The 24736-nt window shown below is 46.9% G+C and overlaps 1 protein-coding gene across 7 annotated transcripts in view; it reads left to right on the top strand.

Annotated features, from left to right (window-relative positions):
- Positions 1-265: 265 nt before the first annotated feature.
- CC2D2A (coiled-coil and C2 domain containing 2A) overlaps positions 266-24736 on the top strand; it is a 79322-nt gene continuing 54851 nt past the window's right edge. For 3 of the 7 annotated variants that reach the window (XR_013814580.1, XM_079791437.1, XM_079791442.1), the window contains exons 1-11: positions 266-453; positions 5801-5859; positions 8649-8732; positions 10513-10642; positions 14237-14325; positions 14658-14759; positions 17712-17813; positions 18746-18919; positions 20701-20863; positions 22700-22836; positions 23458-23589. Coding sequence is in view for 6 of the 7 variants with exons in the window: in XM_079791437.1 (XP_079647563.1) it covers positions 5821-5859; positions 8649-8732; positions 10513-10642; positions 14237-14325; positions 14658-14759; positions 17712-17813; positions 18746-18919; positions 20701-20863; positions 22700-22836; positions 23458-23589 (1152 nt within the window). In the remaining variant the exon portion in view is untranslated. Of the gene's footprint in view, positions 454-5800; positions 5860-8648; positions 8733-9074; positions 9181-9483; positions 9556-10512; positions 10643-14236; positions 14326-14657; positions 14760-17711; positions 17814-18745; positions 18920-20700; positions 20864-22699; positions 22837-23457; positions 23590-24736 lie in introns of those variants that run through there. The other 4 variants (XM_079791439.1, XM_079791438.1, XM_079791440.1 and 1 more) reach the window with 4 other exon arrangements.

The following is a 24736-nucleotide window of genomic DNA, read 5'->3' as shown; positions in this document are numbered from 1 at the left end:
CAAAGAGACACCCTCACCCTGCAATGATGGCCTCTCAGGATCCTAACCAGCTGGCCTGTCTTTGACCAGAAACACCAGTGACCGCCGGACGCGAGGCCCTGCAGCCTGACCTAATTTCTGCCAGCTCCTCCCCCAGCTGATTTCTCTTTGTCCCTGTCCCACGGGTTGTGCCTGCCGTTCAGCGTGTTTGTGTTCCACTGCGAGGATTAACCTGTCGCTTTAAAAGAAAAAAAAGAAAGAAAGCCACCGAGTGACCTTCCTTGGGAACGGGTTGCTAAGTGGGTGTTTTTGCTGGAGACTGGCTGCAGCTTCCCAGGGAGCCGCCACGGCCCGCCCCACGCTCAGCCTCTTCCTTCGGACCCTTAGACGATCCACAGTAAGAAGGGCCTCCTCCCCTTCCCTCCGTCCCAGAGAGCAAGCGGAACCTGCCAAGTGCTTGTAAAGTGTCTTCAGGTAAATCAGTTCCTGGGGAGCGGGGCTGCAGCGATGGGTCCTGCTCCCAGTCCCACCCCCCACCCCCCGCCCTCGCCACCCCCTGTGGGGTTCAGCCTCCCCCCTGGGACTGAGCAGATTTAAGGAAGAGCCAAGTTAGGGGTTGTCCACATTCTACTTTCCAGAATGGGGAGCAGTGCTCGGCTGCTTTGATTAGAGCTGCTGCCTGGAGTCTGTTTGCAGAAACGCCAGGTCAGCTCACACAGCCCCGGGTGCACTCCTCCCGTCAGGCAGCCGCTCTGCCTCCTCCTGGGACACCCAGGCCAGCCTGCTGCTTTCCAGCCCCCGGAGACATTTGCTGCACGTAGCATTTCTGGGCCTCTTTGCTCAAATTGGTTCAAAGGGCTAAGTGGTAATTATTTCAAGCCTCCCTTTTCTTGGCATTAGACAGAGAAGGGCCTGCAGCAGACAGAGGGCTGAGGATTGCTGGTCCTCCCGCCCCCTTCCCCCCCCAAAAAAAAAAACACACACACAAGAAAATCTGCGAGCTGCGATGTAGACGGATTGCTTCCATCCACTGCAAAGCGGTGCTGTGAGAAGCTAATCAAGTCTAATGGGAAGTACATGTATGATATTACATTTTCGGATAACTTCTGCAAATAAGCTGCACCAGAAGGAAGCGTCTCTGTATGTCTCCTGGAGCTCATTTGCAGAATCATCCATTCAAACATTTATTGAGCATGAACTATGCGCCAGGCAGGTGCTGAAGCTTAAAGCACACAAAGTGATTCCGGTCAGGTCGGGAGCACAGTTTAATAGTGCAATGAGCTAGGTGCCAGGAGAGATTTGTAAAAGGGACTCACTGCTTAAAGCCCAGGAAGCCCCTCCAGGAGGGCCTGGGGGCACTGGGTTCATCAAGCCGGTGCACTGGGCATATATCACATAGCATAACTCAAATACTTATATGCATGCTTTGAAGGTGATACATGTTATATGGAGCTGATTACATGGTTCTCTGAAGCTATTTGTCACTAACCTTATACCCCGGGAAGCTGTGGCTGGAATAACTCACAGAATTAGGTAATGAATTAAAGAAGGGTGCGTGTGGCACCTACCTGCCCGGGGCTCCAGGCCCAGCTCTGACTGGACGGGACAGAAAAGGTCAGCACTGTCCTCGGGGAGAAGGTGCTCAGGTGTGTGAGGGCGGGGAAGGCTTCAGTCAGGCCGCCCATGGAAACAGAAAGGAAGCTGCCTATGTCGGCGAGGCCTGCTCCTGCACATGCCCTTATGAATAATCTCCCATCGAGGTAGGAATTATGGCCACATGTTCACAGACGTAGAAATGCATCTCCGAGAGGCGAAGGCATTGCTCCAAGGGAACACAGCTGGTGAGTGGGGCTGGACTGTGAGCGCAGGCCCATGTGATTGTTTATAAAGACCTCACTCTTCCCGAGAGCCCACGTGTTCCCTGTTCTGGAGCAGGATGCACATATCGGAGCAGATTTTAAGCAGCCAAGGTTGAGATGCAGACAGTTCTGCCCTTTTCTTACACCTTCATCCCTTTCTCCTGCAGCCTGTTGAATATGTTCCGGGTCCTCTTAAGACTGACCCCCTGGGGACGCTCAGAGATGGTCCATTTGTCTAGATGAAGTAGCAATACTTTCCTTCAAAAAGGTGTTCAGTTTTCTGCACTGAGTTAAGTAAATCTTTAACCTAACGTAGCCAAAGCCCTTTCTCACTGGGACAGTGCTCCCCAGTTTCCAGTTGTAAATGCTTCCAGAAACTTGGACAGGCAGAACAGTTACTGATATTGTTGAAAAACTAAGAATTGCCCAACCAGTGTGGTTTAGGGTCGAGCATCCACTTATGTTTGATTCCCAGTCAGGGCACGTGTCTGGATTTTGGGCTCGATCCCCAGTAGGGGGCATGCAGGAGGCAGCCAATCAATGATTCTCTCTCTCTCTCTCTCTCTCTCTCTCTCTCTCTCTCTCTCTCATTGATTTTTCTATCTCTCAATCCCTCTCCCTTCCTCTCTTTTTAAAATCAATAAAAACATATTTAAAAATAAGTAAAAAAAAAAAAAAAAGAATAAATGATGAGGCAGACAGAGACCTAGAGTAGCTGTTGGCAGGAGGAGGGGTGGGGGCCGGGGGGGCAGGCGGGCAGGAGGAAGGACCTCTGGAGTATCCTTGAGGTCAAATTCTGGATGTGACACTTAATACCTATAATCTTGGGCAAATCAAGTAATCTGTCAGAGGTTGACCTCAGAGGAAACCTCAGTTTCCTGACATGTAAACTGAACCAGGTACTACTAAGCCAGGAGTGTTGTAGTGAGGCCTAGCGATAACATGTATCCAGAGAGAGCACCAAATAAGTCCGCAGTAAATCATGGCTCTTGTTTTGCTATTGCCAATAGAAATGGATTAATAAGCACTCAGTGCGTATGCTGACAAGCTGTATATTGAAGCTGGGCAGTATTGATGTATCGTTTCTTAGCAGGAAAAGAAAAAATAAATTTTGTTGTCATCTGATTTCCTTCGAAACTCATTCAAAGGTAATGATCAGGAAAGAATGAGAAGAAAAGATCAACCCCGTTACATTTTTCATTTTCTATTTCTTTTTCACAGATAACATTTTTTAATTTATTGAGAACCTTTACTTCGTTACCAAAATATTTCACAGTCCTTTTTTTTTTCCTGGTTCATAATTGCCAGTGTTGTTTATTAGAGTGTGTTTGTGTCCTTCAGAATCTTATTTTTATCATCTGCCCCTTTGTGCTCTCTCGATTACCTCCCCACCCTTTTATTTTCTTAGCTGCTGTCACATTCCCCTTACTCTCTTTGTTGCAGCCTCTGAGGAGGTCTGGGTGGAGACAATCGAATTTCAGGCGCTTTATTTCCCTTTAACGTGCTCATTCCCCAGTAGGGTCAGTGAAACCTTGAACACCTAGATGAACTGCTTAAGTGACCAAGTCTCAGTTAGTATGTCAGGGAGGGCTTACAATTTGTCAGCCCTGATATTTCTCCCCATGTGCTCATCTAATCTTCACAGCAGCCCAAAGAGGAAAGTGAAGTGTTGATGGGCTCCAGAATGTGGCCATGGACATGCAGCCAATAGTGATTTAGTCATTCATTTGAAAAATATTTATGAAGAGTCTACTGTGTCCCGTAGTCCTGGGGTAAACAAAGAGCAAATGTTCCTGTGAAAATCAAGTTTCGTCCTCAGACGAGAGGTAAAGAAGGAAAAGTCAGCCAGCTGATTTTGTTTTTAGCTTACTGCTGTCCTGGTCAGAAGAAATTATTGGTCTGTTGTTTAAATTACTAAAGACAGCAAGATACTTGTAAATTATCTTATAATAAACAACTTATAATTAAAAAAAAAAGAACAAATGTTCCTGTCCTCTTGTGGCTTATATTCTAATGAGGAATGGGCAGACCATCACAAGTAAATATGAATGAATGTGTATGTCGACTGGTGATAAGTACCATGGGGAAATAAATCATTGTAAGGTAGTTAGCAAGTTCCAGAAGGTGAGGATAGAAGGTTATCACTGAACGGTGAGTGTTCAGGGGAGATCTTTCTGATAAAATGAAATTTGAACAGAGCCCTGAAGGAACTGAAAGAGAGAGAGCCACACCGATGTCTGGGGAAAGAGCATTCTCTGCAGAGAGAATAGCATGGGCCAAGGCCCGGAGGCCAGAGGATCCAAGCACAGAAGAGATAGGGCCTTGTTGTAGGCCATTGAAAGAATTTGGGGTTTTAGCCTGTTGAGAAAGGGAGTCTTTGGAGGATTTTGTGTGGAGGAATGACATGATGTCAGCTAAATTTTACACAATTCTGTCTGGTTTCAATGTAGAGACTAGACTGTAGGTAAGTACTAGTAAGGTGGGAATCAGAGAAGTTAGGAGGTTCTTGCATGAGGCACATGAGACACAGCAGTGCTCAACCAGAGTGACGTAGTGCAAGTGCACAGAGGTGGCTGAATTATCATTATAATGTGAAGGCAAAGCCAGCAGGATGTCTGATGGGTTGGATGTGGGAGTGTCATGTGAGAGTCAGAGCAGAATCCAGAATGACTCCAAGGTTTCAGGCTGAGCAAATCGAGTTCTGTTTATTAACAAGGTTATTAACAAGGAAGGTTGCAGGACAGGCAGGTTGGAGGTCAGGACTGGGAGCTTCAACTGGAGCATGTTAAGTGAATATCCATCTAGCACTTGGACATCTGAGTCTAGAGTTCTGGGAATACGTGAGGGCCCAGGATGTAAACTGGGAGAATCTGAGTAGATAGATGATATTTAAAGGGAAACCACAGGGTGAGACCGCCAGGGTACTGGGCAGAGGCAAGGCTGGGCCCAGGCACCCACATGGGGTGGTCGGACAATGAGGAGACACTAGCCCAGGAGTTTGAGAAGCAGTAGCCAGTCGCAGGCCAGGGAGGGGTGAGGGAAGAGGGGGCGGGGGGGAGGTACCGAGAAGAAACATGTCCCAGAAGCCACATGAAGAAAATATTTCAAGCGAAAGAAAGCGATGGGTCACTGTCATTACTACATGGCTCTGTCGGGCCATATAAGAGGAGGACTGAGGACAGATGGTGAGATGTGGCAGCACAAGGTCCTTGGAGACCCTGCAGGAGCAATTGCAGGAAGGCTGAGCTCCAAGAACTGGTTGGAAAGAGAGGGTTTGAGGAGTGTTCCTGTAGAGGGTGGAAAAGTTGAGTGGTGACTAGAAAGAAACATGAGGTCCAGAGAGCCTCTTTTTAAGGAAGGGGGGCAGTTTGATAGCAATGAGCTGATAGAGCAGGAAGAAGTGACTGTCCGGGTGAAAGGGAGAAATGGTCCTGATCACGGTCCTGGAGGGGGGGGGGGCAGTGCAGGGCAGAGGCCCTGGCCCAGATGCCAGCAGGGACAGGCCACAGTAGCAAGTGGAAGCAGAGGAGGTGACAGGATTCAGTGGGGAAGGAAAGAGAGGTGGAAATGCTCTCTCAGTGAAATGAGGACCAAGGTCAAGGGTAGAGGCTAAGTGGGAAGGGAGAGGTTTGAAGGGAGAGAAGAAGCTGTGACGTAGCCTCCCAGAGCTGGATTCCAACCCGGGTCTTCTGACTCCCAGAGCAGAACTCCCACCTGCTGCCCGGTAAAGCCGGGCTCATTGCCAGGCTAATGGGGACAAAGGGTCTGGCATCCCTCCCTCCTGTTCCCCACGGGCTCATCGCCACCAGTCCTGGGTCTGCAGGAACCGATTCCTTGTGAACAGGACACCTACTCGGTTCAAGCACCTCTCTAACCACGGAGGTCAGTGTCCTACTTACCAATAGCAAGAAAGCTGTGGCACTGATGTCCAGAGGCCTGACTCTTTGTTCTTTGCCTGGCAGGCAGGAGCCATCACAGCAGAATGGATCCCAAGGAAGAAAAAGTGAAAATAATTACAGAGGTGAGCGGTGGCTGAGATACCCCCGAGTCTGTGCTTGTGTGGGCAGTGCACTCGGATCACACATGTTTGGGAGCGAGGGAGCTAGGCCCGCAACAAGCATCAATTGCTGGGCCACTTCACACAGAGGGGGCTATGTCAGGTGCATGACGGGGAGGGGGATGGTGAAGGAAATGCAGCTCTGAGGGCACGCTGGGGTGCCTCTACTTGTCATCTTGCCCTGAATTCTGACACGGCAGGTCTAAGGTACCACCTGCAGCTGCATCCAGCTCAGCTGAAGCACACAGAATGCTAAAGACATTCAGAATGAAGATGGCAATTGTAGATTATAACCACGAATCAAACCCTCCATCTCGTGGAGTTCTGCAACTTCTAGCTCGTTGTGTACAAAATATCATTAACACTGGCTAGCACGCAGAAGGAAAGCTGTCTCCAACTGGGAGACTGGAGCCCTCCAACCAGAGGAGACATTATTCCTCCCAAACCTTGCTTCTCTCTTGCCTCCAGGACTCACTCACTGGAGACCACAGAGGCAGAAATGGAGACAGTATGCTGTTTCCAAGAGCAATTCCAAAAGCCTGAAGGAACACCAGATAAAACCACATCAAAACACCAGATAAAACCACATCATGCTACAGTTGCTTATTCACTCATGCAGCAAATATTTACTGTTCCTCTGGTCCCTGGGGATGCAGCGGTGAATAAAACCCCGTGCCCTCGTGGAGTTTACATTCTGTCTAACTTAAAGTCCTTCTGGGCCGCTTTTCATTGAGGAAGGATCAAATCACGGTTGAGAAGCCAAAAAGAACCTAGACTTCTCAAAAGTCCATTGTAAGCCAATAAGGACTTAGACTTATCTTGCCCTGGCCGGTGCTGCTCAAAGGTAAGAGCATCAGCCTGCACACTGAACGGTTGCAGGTTCACTCCCCACGTGTAAGTGCTGGAGGCAACCAGTCAATGTGTCTTTTTCACATCAATGTTTCTCTCTCTCTCTCTCTCTCTCTCTCTCTCTCTCTCTCTCACTCACACACACACACACACACACACACACACTCTCTCTCTCTCTCTCTCTCTCTCTCCCTTTTCCTCCCTCGCTTCCACTCTCTAAAAAAGCAATGGGAAAATATAGCCTCAGGTGACAATTAACAAAGAAACTTAGACTTGTCTTAAGAACCATGCTTGCACACCTCAATGATATCAGCATAGTGTATCTAATCCAAATTGGTGAGGTTTTTTAGCTAAGAGCACTACCTACCTGGTGGGCACCTGAAGGACAAGGTCCAAGTGAGGCTTGCACCCAGAGGATGAGTCAGAGAATAGAGATCCATTATGTAGACCAAGGGAAAGCCTGCACCACACCCATTCCCTGGTTGGGACCTCTGACCTCTTCTATAACTCAAGTTCCTGTCTTCTCTACCCCAAACAGCCAAGGGCACTCATGTGTAACTGGAACCCAGCCCAGCAACCTCAAGGCGTTCCTTTGAACTCTAATGCCGGGGTCTTTCCCAGCATCTAGAAGGGTTCAGGAATCTGGAGAAGGCGCTGTGGCATAAATTAATAAAGAAACTAGAAATATAATATAAATTTGTAATCCGTGGGAGAGCCAAAGGAGGGCTTAGCTTCAGTAACCAAGTTCTCTGAGTCTCTGGGCCCCTAGCTCTTTATTAATACAAATTGCCCTAAAGCAAAGTAGATATACAGATCAAAGGTAAATTTTAGTATACAGTAGGCATTGTCAGATTGGGGGAACTGCCTACGGCTGTTCAGGTGTTTGGCCAGCAGGAGGCAATAACATTAGATTGAAATGCCCTCAGCTGTCTGGTAACTGGCAATAATATATGCAGTTTTGGGGAAATGCCTTTGGCCATTCCAGTAGGTAATAATATGTATTCAGCCCTGCTGAATATAGAAGCCTCAAGGTCCCATCAACCTGCACATGCTGGAATTAGCCTCCAGCAGAACTCTTCTATATTAAAATCCATGCTTTGAGTTCTGGGTTTGTTTCTGTATAAACATTTTTAAATTCCCAATTTTAGAGAAAAATTCTAATAAATTTGTTGTACCAGGGAGAAGTTCTGACTTTATCTTGCAATTACTTTTACACCCAGAGGTGCTTGCTCCCAGTTTGAAAAATTTTAGGTCTAGAAAAGTTGAAAGCTTGATGTTTGAGAGCATTCAGCTCTCACAATTTATGACTAATCCTTTAGAAAATGTAATATGGAAGAAGAAAACAAAGTTGGCAATGTTAACGGATATCTCACTTTTCAAAAAGATCTGCTAAATTTTTCTTTAAGTCAAAACTTTCATGATGATTTAACATATATCTTTGTTATTCTCTGCCTGATGGTAAGACTGGGAGCAAAGAAGCCCAACCCTCAAAACCCTCAGTATGGTTCTGAGGTCATCCTGTGCTGGGGTCCTGCCTCTGAGCTAGACCACCTGTCCTGGCAGATTCGCTCCTTAGCTGCTTTCTTTAGACTGCAACTTTTGAGGGCAGGGAGTATCCTTGTGCCACCAGGACCGGGAACACAGTAAGTGCTCAATAAATGTCCTAGGCATGAAGGAGCACTCGGGACAATGGGAGCGCCATCATCTCATTTACCGTGTTTCCCTATGGATACAACTTTGGAAGGACATACCTAGTCTGAGAAGAGTGGATGAGGATGGCTACTTTGATTCCATCCACTCAAACTCAGAGCATGGTGGCCCCAGGACAAGATGGTGATTGTAACACCCAAAAATCACACCCTTATTTCTTTTAATGACAACTCTTCCATTGCATTTTAACAAAGGAATTCATTGAAAATGATGAGGATGCAGATGTGGGAAGAAAGAAGAAGACTTCAAAGACTCAAAGACAAAAAGGAAAGAAACAGGTAGGGAGTGACAAGAAACACGGGTCTGTCTGCACCCACCGGCACCCACAGGGAACACATCCTCCGGGAGAGGCAGGGATCGGGTGGGTGGTCCCGGTGTAGCACCTTGTGTGGGACAGATGCCCTTCACAAGGAGACCCTGGTTGGATGGGAACATTTCTTCTGTACGGTGTCTCCTGTCCCCTGGGAGAGGAGTCTAGAAAAGATGGAAAGAACCCGTCTAGTGTTGTCATCAAAGGTCATAAGCTAAGACGGGCGATAGATGGCAGTGCAGGATTACAAATCTTAGGGAACCCCCCTTCTTTCTCCAATCCCCAGCCCCAATTCTGCTTCAGCCTAAGCAGCAGGCAGATTCCTGTCTCCGGGCTGCTGGCCGTCCCTCCCGCTCTCCTCTCCCTGGAGTGGCTCTGCTTAGCTGGGAGCTTTCCGGCCAGGTCAGCTGCTCAAGGTAAATAGACTCCCTGGGTAAGAGTCCTTGCCCTGTGGAGGGAGGATTTGTTTGGAAGACTCAGATGCCAGCTGGGAGGGAGGAGCAGGAGCGCCATTTTGAGCCAGCAGCCACGTGAAGTGGCCCTGCAGGAGGGTGGCAGGGGAGGTGGGGAGATGGGAGGATCCTGGAGAGCCCCAGGCTGGAAGAAACCCTCCTCTCAGCTCCCCCCTCCCCAGCACACTCCAGATGGGATGAGCTGGGCCCAGGAGCAGCCTTCCGGCTTCTGCAGCTGAGATGGAGCCGCCCAGGGGAGGGCGCAGGGGATGGGAGGTGCTGCCCAGCCACGTGGCTGGTCCCTCTGGCCACTCGGAAGCTTTAACCCCTTCCTGCAGGGTGAGTGATGGCTCGGCAGCCAGGAGCAGGGGAGCCCATGGAAGCAGCAAAGGCCCAGGGCACATAGAAAAAGTGCGGGTCTTTAGATCACCTGAAGTGGTGAGCAAGGCTAGGGGGGTGTGAGATGGAGAACAGAATCCGGTGTCAGGCATCACACTCCCTAGGCATCATCTCATTAATGCAGCAGGCACCAGGGCCCTGATCACCTGATCACATACCGCACAGCAGTCTTTGGGCGTTGCAGAAACCTAGCTTAATGTTTCCTAACCCCAGGGACACTTCAGGATCACTGGGGATTTATTTTTAAGTTGATGCCGCAGATATCCCCAGGCCATGCATTTAAGCCAGAATCTGTGCTTTGCACAGTGATTGATACAGAGCAGCATCCCAGTGAATTCCAATTTCCTTTCCTTCGCAGGTGAGGAGGGAGGGACGTTAGGAAGTCCCATAGCCCTCCCACGTCTCATGGTAAATCTGAGTTCCAAGGCCAGCCTTTGTCTGACCTTATAGGCTGTCACTCGACCATGGCTGCCCCTGCCACTCTGCTCACCTCCCTCCTCTGAGAGTTTGGGGAAGAAACCCGAGGCTGTTCTTTGCCCTGGATTATCCAGGGACACAAAGAGCTGTTTCCAACAGTTGGAGTTAGTTGGGCTCAAACAGTTAGGTTGTGACTTTCCTTCTTCCCTTTCTCTACACATCTCTGCAGAGCTCTGTACATTATACCTAGAAGAAGAGAAAATATTCACCTTGTTTTGGGGTGACTTAGTAATTTCCTGAGACACCTCAGAGAAACTCGGGGTTGGCACCGCTTCCCTGGGGTGAAGAGTGATAGTAGGGTCTCAGGTTATCTAGATCTGAATACTTTAGGGTCTAGTCTCTGTTTAAGTGATGCTCCTCAGTTAGGATCTGAGTCAACGGAAGCCCTGAGAATCACAGCCTCCCACCCTCTGCCTGCAGCTGCGCACTGCTGGCCCCGAGGAAATGGTGTCTGGAAAGCCCCATGGTGGCAGCCAGCAGGGGCCTGCGCAGGAGGATCCCGACCCCGACACCCACCTTCTGAGCATGCCTGCCCAACGAGGCCCACGGAGTAAGTGTCTCTGGGTTCCGTTCTCTAAAGATTAGTGATGCTCAGCATTTTGTCATATGCTTGCCGACCACTCATATATGATGTTTGGAGAAATGTGTATTCTTTGTCCAGTTTCTAATCCAGTTATTTGTTTTGTTGCTATTGTTGTTGAGTTGTAGAAGTTCTTTATATATTCTGGATCATGACCCCTCGGCAGATGTATGATTTGCATTATTTTCTCCTATTTTGTGGTTTGCCTTTTCCCTCTACTGACGGTGTCCTTGGATGCACAGAGGTTTTGACGTTGGATGTGGTCCCTTTTGTCCCTTTTGTCTCTTTTTGCTTTTGCTGCCTGTGCTTTTGGTGTCGTGTTCAAGAAATCACTGCCAAACTCAGTGTCATGAAGATTTCCTCGAAGCTTTCTGCTAGGAGTTTTCTAGTTTTAGGTCTTACAATTAGGTCTGTAATCCATTTGGGGTTAATTTTTCTATATGGTGTAAGGCAGTGGTCGGAAAACCGCGGCTCGCGAGCCACATGCGGCTTTTTGGCCCCTTGAGTGTGGCTCTTCCACAAAATACCACGGCCTGGGCGAGTCTATTTTGAAGAAGTGGCGTTAGAAGAAGTTTAAGTTTAAAATATTTGGCTCTCCAAAGAAATTTCAATCGTTGTACTGTTGATATTTGGCTCTGTTGACTAATGAGTTTGCCGACCACTGGTGTAAGGTAAGGGACCAACTTTATTCTATCGCATGTGGATGGCCAGTTTCCCAGCACCGTGTGTTGAAGAGACTGTCCTTTTCCCATTGAGTGGTCTTGGCATCCTTGTTGAAGATCATTTGACCAGACACGCGAGGGTTTATTTCAGGACTCTTGGCCATGAGGCCTTGAGCAACAGCCAAATCCACCTGCCCCACAAGAGCCTCCTTTATAAAATGGGGATCACAAACACCTGACTGTGTGCAGCTGTTGCGACAATGAAATCAGGTGAGATGCCAAAAGCATCCCTCAGAAAGTCTGGCACATACCTGGTGGCCTCCTCCAGGTGAAAGAGAAACTTGATGCCAAATAACTAACAGATAACTAACAAAAATAATTACCTCTTCCGCGGCTAGAACACGGCAGGCACCATGCTAAGGTTTCTACCATGCATTACATTACTCACTTCCCAGAACAGTCCCGTCATCCGGCATTGCTCTAGATTAGGAAACAATGGTTCAGAGAGAACCAACAGCTAGTGGTGGGGCCTGAGCACAGACTATGGTCTGCAGGCTCCAATGCTACAACCAGCCCTGTCCACAGTGGCTCCCACGGCCCCAGGACTCTTCATACAAGGCACAGAGCCAGCTCAGAGTCTTCACAAGGTTGTCAGCCTGCTGTGGCACTCTCTGTTACCTACACCGTGTCACTCATGTAAATCACACACCTTACTCTCCCAACCTAGACTAACCCCTTCTCTATTTGGGGTTTTTGTGTTTCATCCTAGCTCCTTACCTTTCAAAATTAGGATACAGCACAGCTGGTATGGCTCAGTGGCTGAGCATCCGCCCATGAACCAAGAGGTCACTGGTTCAATTCCAGGTCAGGGCACATGTCCAGGTTGTGGGCTCGATCCCCAGTAGGGGGTGTGCAGGAAGGAGCTGATTAATGTTTCTCTCTCACCGACGTTTCTATCTCTCTGTCCCAATCCCTTCCTATCTTTCTAAAAATCAATAAAAATATGTAGTTTTTTTAAAAATCAGGATACATATCACCCCCTTTGAGAAGGTTCTCCCCCTTCCCCTGTGTGGCCCCTGCGCCCATGTGAGTGTCTGAGGCCTCTTTTTATTGGTATGCAGCTCCTCTCTCCACTGAACTAGAGATCTCTGAGGGCAGAGGCTGACTTCCAGCTGTGGGTAGCACATGCTGGTATACAGGTGGCACTCAGCAATGCTCACTGACTGAGTGAACAGCTGCCTCAGGCTGGCCTTTCAGCCTTGGACTGGAGGCTGTGCTCTGGCTGAGGTATGCTCACTCACCACACCCACCTCCACGCCCACCGTACCCTTCCCCCCAAGTCTGCCTACCTGGGTGCAGAACTCTAACTTCCCAAGCTTCTCGGGGATCTGGCCTCCCCTCGGAGCTACCACACCAGCTCCTCACCTTGAACCTGCAACTGTCTCTACTCTGTGGCAGTCCTATATGGCTCCAAAAGTTGTCAAGGTCAGATGAGGTTCAGATACCAGCACCCTAATTCCATGGCCGCCCCCACTGCACCAGGCACATGTCCAGAGGTGCTACGTCCCTGATTTACAGCAGCACAAATCTACGCAGTGAATGTTTGGGCTTCTAATTTGCTATTCAAACATGTACATAGTCAGGACATTCTGAACAAGGAAAGCGCTCCACTGAGCAGGCACTTGTTCCAAATCAAATAAACACAGAACAAAAGTACATTCATTCCCCCAGGATTCCAATTCGCATCCCCTCTTCAGGGAGTGACTATCACATGTTCCTATGAACATAAATTTCTTCATTACTGGCATCTGTTTTCCATTCATTCGTGTTAGTTTCTCTGATTAAAGCATCCTTTCAGAGCCAACTTCTCGGTATTGACTGAAAAGGAAGTTTGGAATCTGATGAAATTTGATGCAAATGAAAGGAAACATCTTTTAAGTCCGGCACACTGTTTTAAAGCCATCAAGGCCTACAGAGACTGACCCAGGAAACAGATGTTAAAGGGACAGTATGAGACAGAAGGGAGAACTACCCAAAGGGGCTGGGTGTTGGGAGTTACGTCTGAGCCCAGCAGCTGGAAAAGGGAAAGAACATCCTAGTCAGAGGATGCATATTGGGGATGCAGGCATGCCAAGCAGTTCACCTATGCTGGAGACACTACCTCACATGGTGCTGAAGAGATAAGTGTAAGTAAATAGTACCCTGTATTCTAAAATATTTTTATTTTCTGAATATTACGATGGAATGACTTGACTATCTCATTCATAAGTTTTTGCATAAACCCCAAATCAAGTCTTTAATAATTTTAAAATTGATCAGCCAGTGTGGCTCAGTACTTGACCATTGGGGTCCCCGGTTGATTCCTGGTCAGGGCACATGCCTAGGTCGCAGGCTTGATCCCCAGCAGGGGGTGTGCAGGAGGCAGCTAATCTATGTTTTCTTTTTTATTGTTTTTATTTTTTATTTTTTATTGATTTCAGAAAGGAAGCAAAGGGAGAGAAAGATAGAAGCATCAATGATGAGAGAGAATCATTGATCAGCTGCCTCCTGCAAGCCCCCCACTGGGGATCAAGCCCGCAACCTGGGCATGTGCCCTTGCCTGGAATCGAACCCAGGATTCTTCAGTCCTCAGTCTGACACTCTATCCACTGAGCCAAACCAACCAGGGTTTTCATTTTATTCTTAGTTACCCTATGTGAAGCTCCTGGCAGGACCAAGGCTTTCCCTGTTGATCTCAAAGAAGCCCAGACAAATGGAGGGCTGTCAACAGCCTTTCCTGTTTGTTTATGCAAAGTTCTAAATCTGCAAAATAAAACTGCATTCTCTGGTTATTTTTAATCTAATCTTTCCTTTGGGGTAGGGGGGAGTATTGTTTTAAAGTAAATTTCTTATATTTTTTTAGGCTTACCTCCACTTCCTTCAGCTTCTAGAACGGGCTTTGCAGAATTTTCCATGAGGGAGCGCATGAGGGAGAAATTGAAAGCTGCGAGGGTAAGAGGAGCACGTGAATGCTTTGTTCCGTCCTCACGGCAGCTCTCTGGGTCTTGTCTCTAACTTGCTTTGTTTGTTCAAAACTGTGTGGATCGGAATAGCGGTAAATGTTTTTCACATGTTGAATGTTAATGTAGTATTTAACATGGGCGCAGACAAAAAATTAGCCTTGAGAAGCATTTATTGTTGTTTTTCTAAAGGACCTTGCTTGCTCTCATCCCTTCAGAGGCGAAGCATGTATCTTTCACTGATTGTACTCACCGAGAGGGTGACTGTGGTTTTCATAGCGTTACTGACCACACGTAGCAGTAATTTGCTGTTTGACTTTTTAGTCCAAAGCAGAAAGTGCGTTGCTCCAGGAAATCCCCACCCCGCGGCCCAGGCGCTTACGAAGCCCCAGTGAGAAAGAATTGGAGACTGAATTTGGTGCGGAGGTGAGAAACGGGCCATCTCTGCTTTATGATCGAAGACAGTGAAACAGAATGTAAACGTTCCAGCAGAAGTTCTAGAACAGAGCTCTGCACAGAGGAGATGTTAAATGCTTATTAATAATGATAATAGCTACTACTTATAGAGTGCTACTCCGTGCCAGGCATTGTGCCAAGTCTTGTCCCCATGTTAGCCCATGTCATTACCCAACACCCCTAGGGGGTGGGTGCTATTTTTTTTCACTCACATTTGACAGATGAAGAAACCGAGGTTCAGAATGGCTGCAAAGCCCTCCCCAGGTCACGAAGCATGTAGGTGGAAGAGCCAGGATCTGATCCCAGCCCTATCTCATCCCCACTCTGTCTCATGGGTCAGAGTTGCTGGATCCATAGATCTTGCTGAGAAACAGAGAGAGAGAAGAGCAGATTCAGATGGTGGGGGCCTTGAACACCACACTAAGGAGCCTCAGTGGTTCTCTACAGCCATGGAAATCTGTTGATGATAGGATGGGGCATGGTGTGGATGCACTGGGGTGATTTTGTTCCAATCTGAGGGGTTGGTGGGCCATCTCCATGGCTGCTCTTCTAGAGAGTTCTGTAGGGGAGGGACCAAGCCTGGAGAAACACACTTAGGAAGCATTTGTTCTGAGTTTTGAAGGTTTGAGGTGCCTTTGCTTGCTGGGGGAAAGAAGACTGGATGAGGAGGGTCTTGCCACTTGGAGAAAAACTTACAGTAAAGGCCTACGAGGCAGAGAGGAAGCCAGTAAAAGATAGAAAGACTTGGCAAGGATGTGGATGAAGGACAAGCTGTAGGAGGGTAGAAGAAGGAATGGAAAAAAACAACAGAGCAAATGATTCAACGAAGTGTGTTTGCCAGTCTGATCTAACTGTTTGTTGTTGGTGATGATGATGTTTTGGTTGTTCTTCACCATGGAGGCGAAGAAGCACAGGCTTTGGGAATATATCCGTAGCATAACCGCTGATTTTTTAGATGTTCCTTTTCCTTTTCCTGGGATGAGAGGTTATAAACATTTAATCTTCATCCATCCCAAGCAAACCAAAGATTCCATGATCATCAGGAAAGTTTCAACCCTGCTCGTGTGCTGTGGTCCAGGGTTCTTTAGTAGGAACACTCAGTGGGCCAACGAGGTGGCTTTTGGACACTTTGCTACTGCGTTCTACTGAGCAGACATTTCTTTTTCATTCATTCTAATTTATTTATTTTTTCCTTGTAAGAGCCACCATTTTTTAAAAATATTAGAAAATTCAGAAAAACTAAATTCCCATCAGCTTGGGACAAACACTTCAATTATTTTGGTAGGTGTGTGTCTCCACATCTGGGCAAGTGGGTTAAGTGATAGGAGGATCTGATCTTGTCTATCAGGTCTTCTCTATACCTTCTGAATGATGCTCTCAGCTTTCACTTGTCCATGGGCCATGACTATGATATCCCCCCCAAAAAAGCTGGAGGTTCTAGAAGTACAAATATATTCCCTTGGTGTATGAGGTATTTATTTCTCCTTGTGAATAGATCCTGACTTACATGTCTATTTTATTCCCCATTCCCTAAAATCCATTCCATGGAGTTCAGACAAACATCAACTACCTTGACTTTAGACCAGATCTCAAATTCCTAATGGAACATCTTGCCCATGAACATATCTCTTTATTTATTTATATATACCTCAACCCAGAAGGAATATCTAAAAAGTGGTCCATTTTTATCCTATGGAGCAAAGGGTATAGCACACAAAGAACCCAGCTGCCCAGTGCTAAATGCTGACAAGCTCACTCATCAGCTGTATTACCTTGGACGTGTAACTTTACACCTCTGTAAAATGGGGATATCCCAGAACCTAATTCTTGGCATTGTATTGAGGATTCGAAGTGTTCACACATGTTACAGTGTTTCTAACACTCCTGGCACACAGTAAGCCCTCTCTAAGTATGAGCTCATGTTAGACGCTGTAGAATCAGAGAGAAGAGCAGAAACCAGTTGGGAATACTTCGGTCAGTATCTAAATTCACCAACACAGACCTGTGCTTACTCTCATCTGGATTTCATTTCACTTTATTCTCAGTGACTTCTGATAAAACAAAGCTAAACACAAATCTCCAAGAACCCTTAAACATCAAGGTGGAAATAACACAGAACATTTGAATACTCCACTGGACAAGACCAAAATTTCTCTATTTGGGGACCTGGGTCAGTATCCCAGGTTACCCAAGATCTGATCCTTTGACACACTCTCCCTAGTGTCCAGCCAGCATCTAGGGAGACTCCTTCCTGCCAGGTGTCCAATGGGCTCTGAACTCACAGTGGTGACAGCAGCCCGCCCTTGAGGAGCCCTGGGGATTCAGACATGTTCACAGACAGTGGAGATACAGGGTGGTTAAGCTCGGCGATGGCTGCTAGGTGGAGTAGCAGGGCTCTAGAAGGGGTGGGTTTGAAGAGAGATGAAGACAAGGTGGGAACAGCACCTGGTGGGTGGCTAGCATAGGGAAGAAAGAACACCCATAATGTGTGTTAGCACAGTATCGATAGAAGGCTCAGCTTCCAGTGGGCACGAGAAGGCCAGGCCCTGTGCCCTGAAAGGTATATGCCATACTTATTTACATTCAGACATTATTGATACTTTTCTTCATAGACTGTTTGGAAATGATCTCTTTGAAGGATATCTATTGATCTGAGGAGAAGTAACTCTTGTCATTTTAAGGTTTATGGAATATAAAATTTTAGATTTGTTTGGTCCTGAGAGAGACAGAGCCAAGCCAGACAATATTCAGCAACCTTAACCTTCAAATATATTTGACATTTGTTTAGCATTTCATTCCTCAGGAATGGTGATCCGCATTAATGGTCACAAGATATGCCTTAGGAGGGTTAATGCTTGTTTTACAACATTCTTAGTTTTTTTTTTATTTAAATGGTGTATCTATCATTTTCGACTCATCCAGCCAGGGAGAGAGACCCAAAGGACTGCACAAGACGATGACTCCCAAAGTTATTCAAGAGTCAAGTTCCGTGACTGTGTCCGAAAAATCAAGTCTAAACCCCCGGTGAGAAATCCTGTCTTTAAATCATGCTTGTTTTAAATCATGCATACTTTAAATCACGGTTTTTTGTTCATTTCTATTTTTCAAAAATATCCAATGAGAGTTGACAGTATACATGACCTGCCTCCTATTGCTGTGGAGAATGAAGAAAAAAGTATGATAAATAATTCCTACTTTCAAAATCCTAGAAGCTAGCTTGATTTGGGGCAGGGAAATGCATTAAAGAGCAGGAAAGACTATTTGTTCAGCTCTGATGTTGCACCAGCTTTCAATATGGGAAAAAGGGGACACTAACTCAAGAAGAACCAAAGCTCCCCTCCCCCTCAAAAAAATGGTCTTTTACAAAAAGGCTAACAAGCCGAAACCGGTTTGGCTCAGTGGATAGAGTGTCAGCCTGCGGACTGGAAGGTCCCAGGTTCGATTCCAGTCAAGGGCATGTACATTGGTTGCGGGCACATCCCCGGTAGGGGGTGTGCAGGAGGCAGCTGGTCGATGTTTCTCTCTCATTGATGTTTCTAGCTCTCTATCCCTCTCCCTTCCTCTCTATAAAAAATCAATAAAATATATTTTTTTTAAAAAGGCTAACAAATCTTGTATTGCTCATGATTAAATAAAACCATCTCAGCATTGGCCTATAAAACAATGAATCCACTTTTTGGCATTTTAATCATCCTTTCTAAAGCTTTTACTGCTATTGATGATATATTTATGTGATTGTGGGGGTGTAAATAATAGCCCGTTTACAAAAGGTAACTCATTAAAGGAGGCCACCAACTGCCTGTTGCCCTTGGTACAGCTAATTACCAGTAGTCTCGGACCTTCAGCAGAGGTAATGTGCCTGATGCCATTAGCATGGAGCCTGCTGCTAGCGAACAGTGCACAGCTCACTCCAGCTTATAAACCCTGACATTCTGTTGCTCTCTGCTTCTCCTCAGCCTCCGCCTGGCTTCCCTTCTGCCGAAGAAGCCTATAACTTCTTCACCTTCACCTTTGATCCCGAACCAGAAGAATTGGAGGAAAAACCAAAAGCAAAACCTAGAGAGGGAGCCAATCAAGAGGAGGCGGAGGGAGAGGAAGAAGGGCCACCTGTTCAAGGAGTAAGCAAAAGGGTATTTAATATTGTGATGGTGATGATGGTGATGGTAATGACAATGAGAACCACAATGATGATGATGATGATGTTAATGAGGAGGAGGAGGAGGAGGAGGAGGAGGAGGAGGAGGAGGAGGAGGGGGAAGTGGATGAGGAGGATACCCTAGCCAGGAAGAAAGTGGCTGAAGGCAAAACTGCCACCACCACAGAGAACAGCTCATCCATGTCTTGGGTGAAAGAAAGGGGGGACTAGCTTCACATAACCTTCTGTAGCCTTTGATGTCACCCCACAATTTGGATAGTAAGGGCCTTGAATTAAATCTGTCCATCTTCTGTGGAGAAAGAAAACAAAGCAGAACAATGTGGCTTGCAGATTTTTCTTGCCCCACAACCTTACAGGCAAGCAGCTTTTGGTGCCCCATGCCACACCCAAGCTACAACGCAGATTCCATAATTGTGAGTGGTATGTGTGCGATAAAAGAGAGCATGCCTGTAAAAGTGTGTAAAGGACTTACCCGGCTGGTATGGCTCAGTGGTTGAGCGTCAACCTATGAACCAGGAGGTCACAGTTCAATTCCCCATCAGGGCGTATGCCAGGGTTGTGGGCTCAAGATCCCCAGAGTGGGGCATGACCTCCTGCTTCATAGGTCGATGCTCAACCACTGAGCTACACCGGCCAGGCAAAACATGCCCTTTGAAGTCATCTGCATGTGGAGCCCTCTCCTGTAGTCCATGCTCTGGCCTGCCCAGACCTTTGTTCATATTTTCATACTCAAAGTGGACTTAGTCTTTCTGGCGGGAGTTTTAGATCATCTCGAGGCCCTTTCACTCATTTCCTTTTTCTGTCCTCGCTGCAGTTTTTCCCAATCTTTGGTCTTTGCTCATCCCAAGCGGAAGCAGGGCAGGAGTAAGAGACATCCTTCCTTTTTTGAGGTGTTTGGCACTCTCTGTCTTCAAGTTAGCTTCATTACCACATAGATTACTTTTCCTTTCTTATTGTTTGGGGAAGAAATATAGGAGGCAGGTAGCTGGGCGGCTGCAGTGTCTTCAGCTACCTGCAAGTCTCCACAGGATTTTAAAAGGTATTGCTGTGTGAGTGTTTTTTAAAAAAGCCTTGATTTTTAAAAAAGGAGGAAAAGGAGAAGAGGAAGAAAGAGAAAGAAAAGGAGAAAACGTGTGAAAAATCCTCAATTATGCAAAATTAACATGCTTCCATTAATATTTATAATTTCAGGTCCTGTGCTTAAGATTTTTAAATGGGTCATTTAATTCTATCCTCACAAAACCCTAAGAAGTCATCTCTGTTAATATCCCCATTTTACAACTGAGAAAACCGAGGATCAGAAAAGTAGACAAGATCCCTGTGACTGGGACTCCAGGCAGTCTGAACAGTGTGTGGACCTACACTTGTGCATTTGCCTGGGGTGGGTGCCAGGTGGAAGCTTAAGATGCTACATACCTTATGAGCACATGTTCTTTAAATAAGTGTCAACCTTCCAAGGAGGCCAGGGTTGTTGAGGTTTCATAGCTTCCCTTAGCACATCTCTTCTGACTTCAGCCCGATCTGATTTTGACATTTTCCAAGTATGGGGAAGAGTGAAAAACAAAGAAAATCCGCTTGGTAAATATGAAAGGCCATGTGGCTTTATGCTTTTGTTTAAATAAACAAGTAAATAATAAGTAGGTAATACTATTATAGGTGGTGTTGTTTGGTGAGTTTAATATCATAGATTATTTTTTCTAAATAAACTGATCCTCTTAGCATGATTTTTGTTGTCATTTTCTTAATGCCATGCAGGATGAGGAAGAGCTGCTTAACAGCAGAGATGCGGAGGGTTTCCTCTTGGGCTTAGATCACGGGGCTGAAGATTTCGTGGCAGTGAGACCTGCCTATTATGAAAGCGTCCACGTTCAGCTGCAGAAGGAGAAAGAACTCCTATTCATACCCAGTAGGCGGACAGGTACCGGCTCTTTCTGTCTTCCCGCTCATCTTCCTTTTCCTTCCAGTGACAAGAGGATGATGGTGTCTAAGGACGCTAGATCTCCATCACTGATCCCAGTTTCTAATCTGATTTCATAATCAAGAAATATCTCCACACACCCACACAAAAAAAAACGTAGAACATGGAAAAATATCTACTGAACAAGCCATCATGGACAGAATCACTGAAGAAATCCCAGAATGCCATGGGAGCCCCTTCATCATATCAGTGACCATCCCTGGGAGCTCTGAGAGTCAACTGTGAAAAGGAACAACTGTGTTTCACCCTCTACTCACACTCAGTGCTTCTAGAACAGTCCTGTGACCAGATGTGTAGGTTTTTACTTACACCAACCAATCCTCCCATGCCAGCTAGGTGTCCTACAATTCAATCCTGCTCTATCTACCAGTGGTGAGTGCAGACCCCACACATTAAGGGCTCAGTCCTACAAGACTACCTGCTACTTCAGACAGCAATTACCAAATAGCATGTCCCCAGGCTACACACACTTTTACTCGACTTTGCTGCAAATCAGGGGTTCCCCTGACTCCCTCTTCAGGTTTGATAACTAGATACAACAGCGCCTAGAACTCAGGAAAGCAATTCTATTTATTGGTTTATTATATAACTAGAGGCTCGGTGCATGCGGGGGGGGTGGTCCCCTCAGCTCAGCCTGCACCCTCTCCAATCCGAGACCCCCCAGGGAATGTCCAACTGCCGGACATCCCTCTCACAATCCGGGACCACGGGCTCCTAACTGCCCCCCCTGCTGGCCTGGTCACCCCCAACTGCACCCCCTGCTGGCCTAGTTGCCCCCAACGTCCCCCCCCTGCTGGCCTGGTCACCCCGTACTGCCCCCCATGCTGGCCTGGTAGCCCCCAACTGCCCCCCATGCTGGCCTGGTAGCCCCCAACTGCCCCCCCCCCCCCCCCGCGGGACTGGTCGCCCCATGAAGCCTGCTGTTCGGTTGTTTGGTCGCCCCTCACTAACTCCCCTGCCGGCTTGGTCGTCCCACGCAGCCTGCTGCTCAGTCGTTGGGTCGCCCCTCACTGACCCCCCTGCAGGCCTGGTCGCCCCACGCAGCCTGCTACTCAGTCGTTTGGTCGCCCCTCACTAACCCCCCTGCCAGCCTAGTCACCCCATGCAGCCTGTTCAGTTGTCTGTTCGGTTGCGATGGTCACTTAGGCTTTTATATATAAAGAACATAGATCTCACAGGTGAAGAGATGCAGAGGGCAAAAGGTGTGTGTCACCAACCAGGAAGCTCTCCAAAACTGACCGATTACATCACTGCGGTTGGTGATTAATTCTATCTCTGGTCCCTCTGTCCCTCTTTTCTCCCAGAGGTAGGAGTGGAGGGAGTGGGTGATGAAAGCCCCAACTTTCTCCTCACGTGATTGGTTCCCTGGACACCACACTAATCCTGAGACCATTCAGAAGTCTTCTCATTAGCATACAAAAGGATGGACAGTTATCACTTTGGAGATTCCAAGGGTTTGAGCAGCTGTGTGTTTGGAAGCAGGCTGGGGGAGTTCCTTGAGGTGGGGAGTGGCCAGGTACTGGAGCACACGTCTGATTAACCCCTCGTTACTGCTCCTTGCACTTAGGTATTGAATTATTTCATCTCTACAACATGGTATTGCAAGTAAACGCATTTGTCTTTTCTTTTGTTCTGCTTCGAGAAATTAATTTGGAAAATGGGCCTTTTTCCAAGACCAGAAAGGAAATCTTCGGGGGGTTGCTTTAATTCACCACACTGCAGTTGGAAACGTTAGGTGGGCACTGACGTGGCTGCATTTCTCTGTGGACTGTCTAGTGCCCACGTATAAGAAGCTTCCTGAGAACGTGCAGCCCAGGTTCCTGGAGGACGAAGGCCTATACATTGGAACCAGGCCCGAGGTGCCGCGGGCCACGCAGAACATCGTGGAGAACAGGCTGCTGGTGCAGGAGCCCGTAAGCACACCCCCTCCCAGCGTTGTTCCGAGAGACCCAGGGGATCCCTTTCCCCACAGGGCAGTCACTGCACCACCGAACTCATTCCCCTTGGGGGTGTCCATACACAGCCATTTAGTTTTGTGTAACTTGTCTCAGCATGTTTAATGATCTCAAACGGCACACACTCTCACTTCTGAAAACACATCTTTTGCCAGCTGCATTCCAGCTTCTGTAAATCAGATGTTGGCAACGATTTCCCAATTTATAGAAATAAATGTTCAAAGGTCCAAGATAGAATATTCTCTATATTTTTTCTCCTTTTTTTTTCCTTTAAATTTTTAATGAATAGAATACAAAATTTTCCATAGCAATTATTACAGCTTTTTCTTAAAGTTTTTTATTTTTATTTTTTGCAGGGGGAGGGGGTGGTAGTGAGGACTATATCTTAAATTAATTGTAGGGGCATTCATGAAGACTCGATTTCTAATGGAAACAGAGACTGTGGAAGATCTATTGGGGGAGGGGGACGGTACATGAGATGTGTGTGCGGACCTGGAATTTCTCTGCAAATGTTGTTTCTTTTGTAAACCATTTCTGTCCAATGAGAAGAAAATGTCCTTCCCTCTGCCTGCTCCCCAGGACAGAAGGTGGTTCGGAGATGACGGCAGAATCTTAGCCCTGCCCAACCCCATCAGGCCTTCCCCTTCCCGGCCGCCAGCCTTGACCCAGGAGCAAGACATTCACGCAGAGCTCGAAACGCTGTATAAGAAGGTAAACCTTCCTCTCATTTTTAATAGGTGCCTTTGCTTGAAAGTGCTTTGCTGCTTGAATCACTTGGAGTACTGAATTTGTAGTGTTCTACTTTGATTTATTTTTTAAATAATTTACATCTTACACATAAAGAACAGATAGCAGGCGTATTTATAAGGGAGTCCACTGTGCTCACCTAATCCCTTCTTTAACCGGGAGCAGGTTTACCAGGTGGGATGGCTGAGTCAGTGTCTTACTTGCATATCCAGGTTAGTTGCTCTTACTTTTCTTCTTTCCTTTCTATCATCTTACTTAAGTTGCTACTATTTTTCCAGGGCAAATATGGACACTTGGATTTTAATCCCGCCAATAATTATTATTTTTCTGTACAACTTTATTATTTTCTCCATGGGCATGCATCTCTACTCATGCTGAGAACGTCAGCAGATGGTCCATATGCACCATCGCTGCTAGTTCTGGTTTTCAGTTTTCAATTAAAGACTGAAGGATTAAATCAATTTCAAAATTAAAATAATATGCCCTATCAATGTTATTTATTCTTGGGAGAAATTGTAGCAAACAAAAAGAAAGACAACAAACCAGGGGGTCTTCCTCCCCAATAGGAGGAGAGTTGGGGTCTTTGGTGTGGTCTTGCCCAATGACTCCCAAGAGTCCTGGGAGCTGTTTTTACTTCGTTGAGCTCAGCTTACAGCAGAGGCCACCAATAATCACTTGAACACGGGCTAATGCAGATTGGGGGAAAGAGACACAAAGTACAGGTGCCCCAGGTGATATTTTAAGTAATCGAAACTATGCTGCCAACGTTACTTATTCACCAAGAAGAGTACAAGATGGAACCTGAGAGCCACACCTGAGTGATCTCATACCCCATGTAAAAGGAAAGGCAAGGCAAGACCCCGCCAGAGCCAAGCAATTAGGAAGGAATGTTCCTTTAAGTCTGTGGCAGGATGTTCAGTTGTACATGCCTTTGTGAGGTGGGAATGTTCTAAGTCACCCAGGTAGTCTGGGTGCTCACAAGACACATCGTGACCACACACAGAGTAAAAACTTCTAACGTGAATGCAGGTGATAACTGAATACTTTTTACTGGAATAAAAGAGGAAAGAACTGGATCTCCACTGTTGCCATCTAAAGTGTAAGGATCGTA

This window comes from Cnephaeus nilssonii (genome assembly GCF_951640355.1).
Source record: "Cnephaeus nilssonii genome assembly, chromosome: 1".
Taxonomy (NCBI): domain Eukaryota; kingdom Metazoa; phylum Chordata; class Mammalia; order Chiroptera; family Vespertilionidae; genus Cnephaeus; species Cnephaeus nilssonii.
The sequence above is the reverse complement of the archived record's forward strand: the minus strand, read 5'-3'. Positions and strand labels throughout refer to the sequence as shown.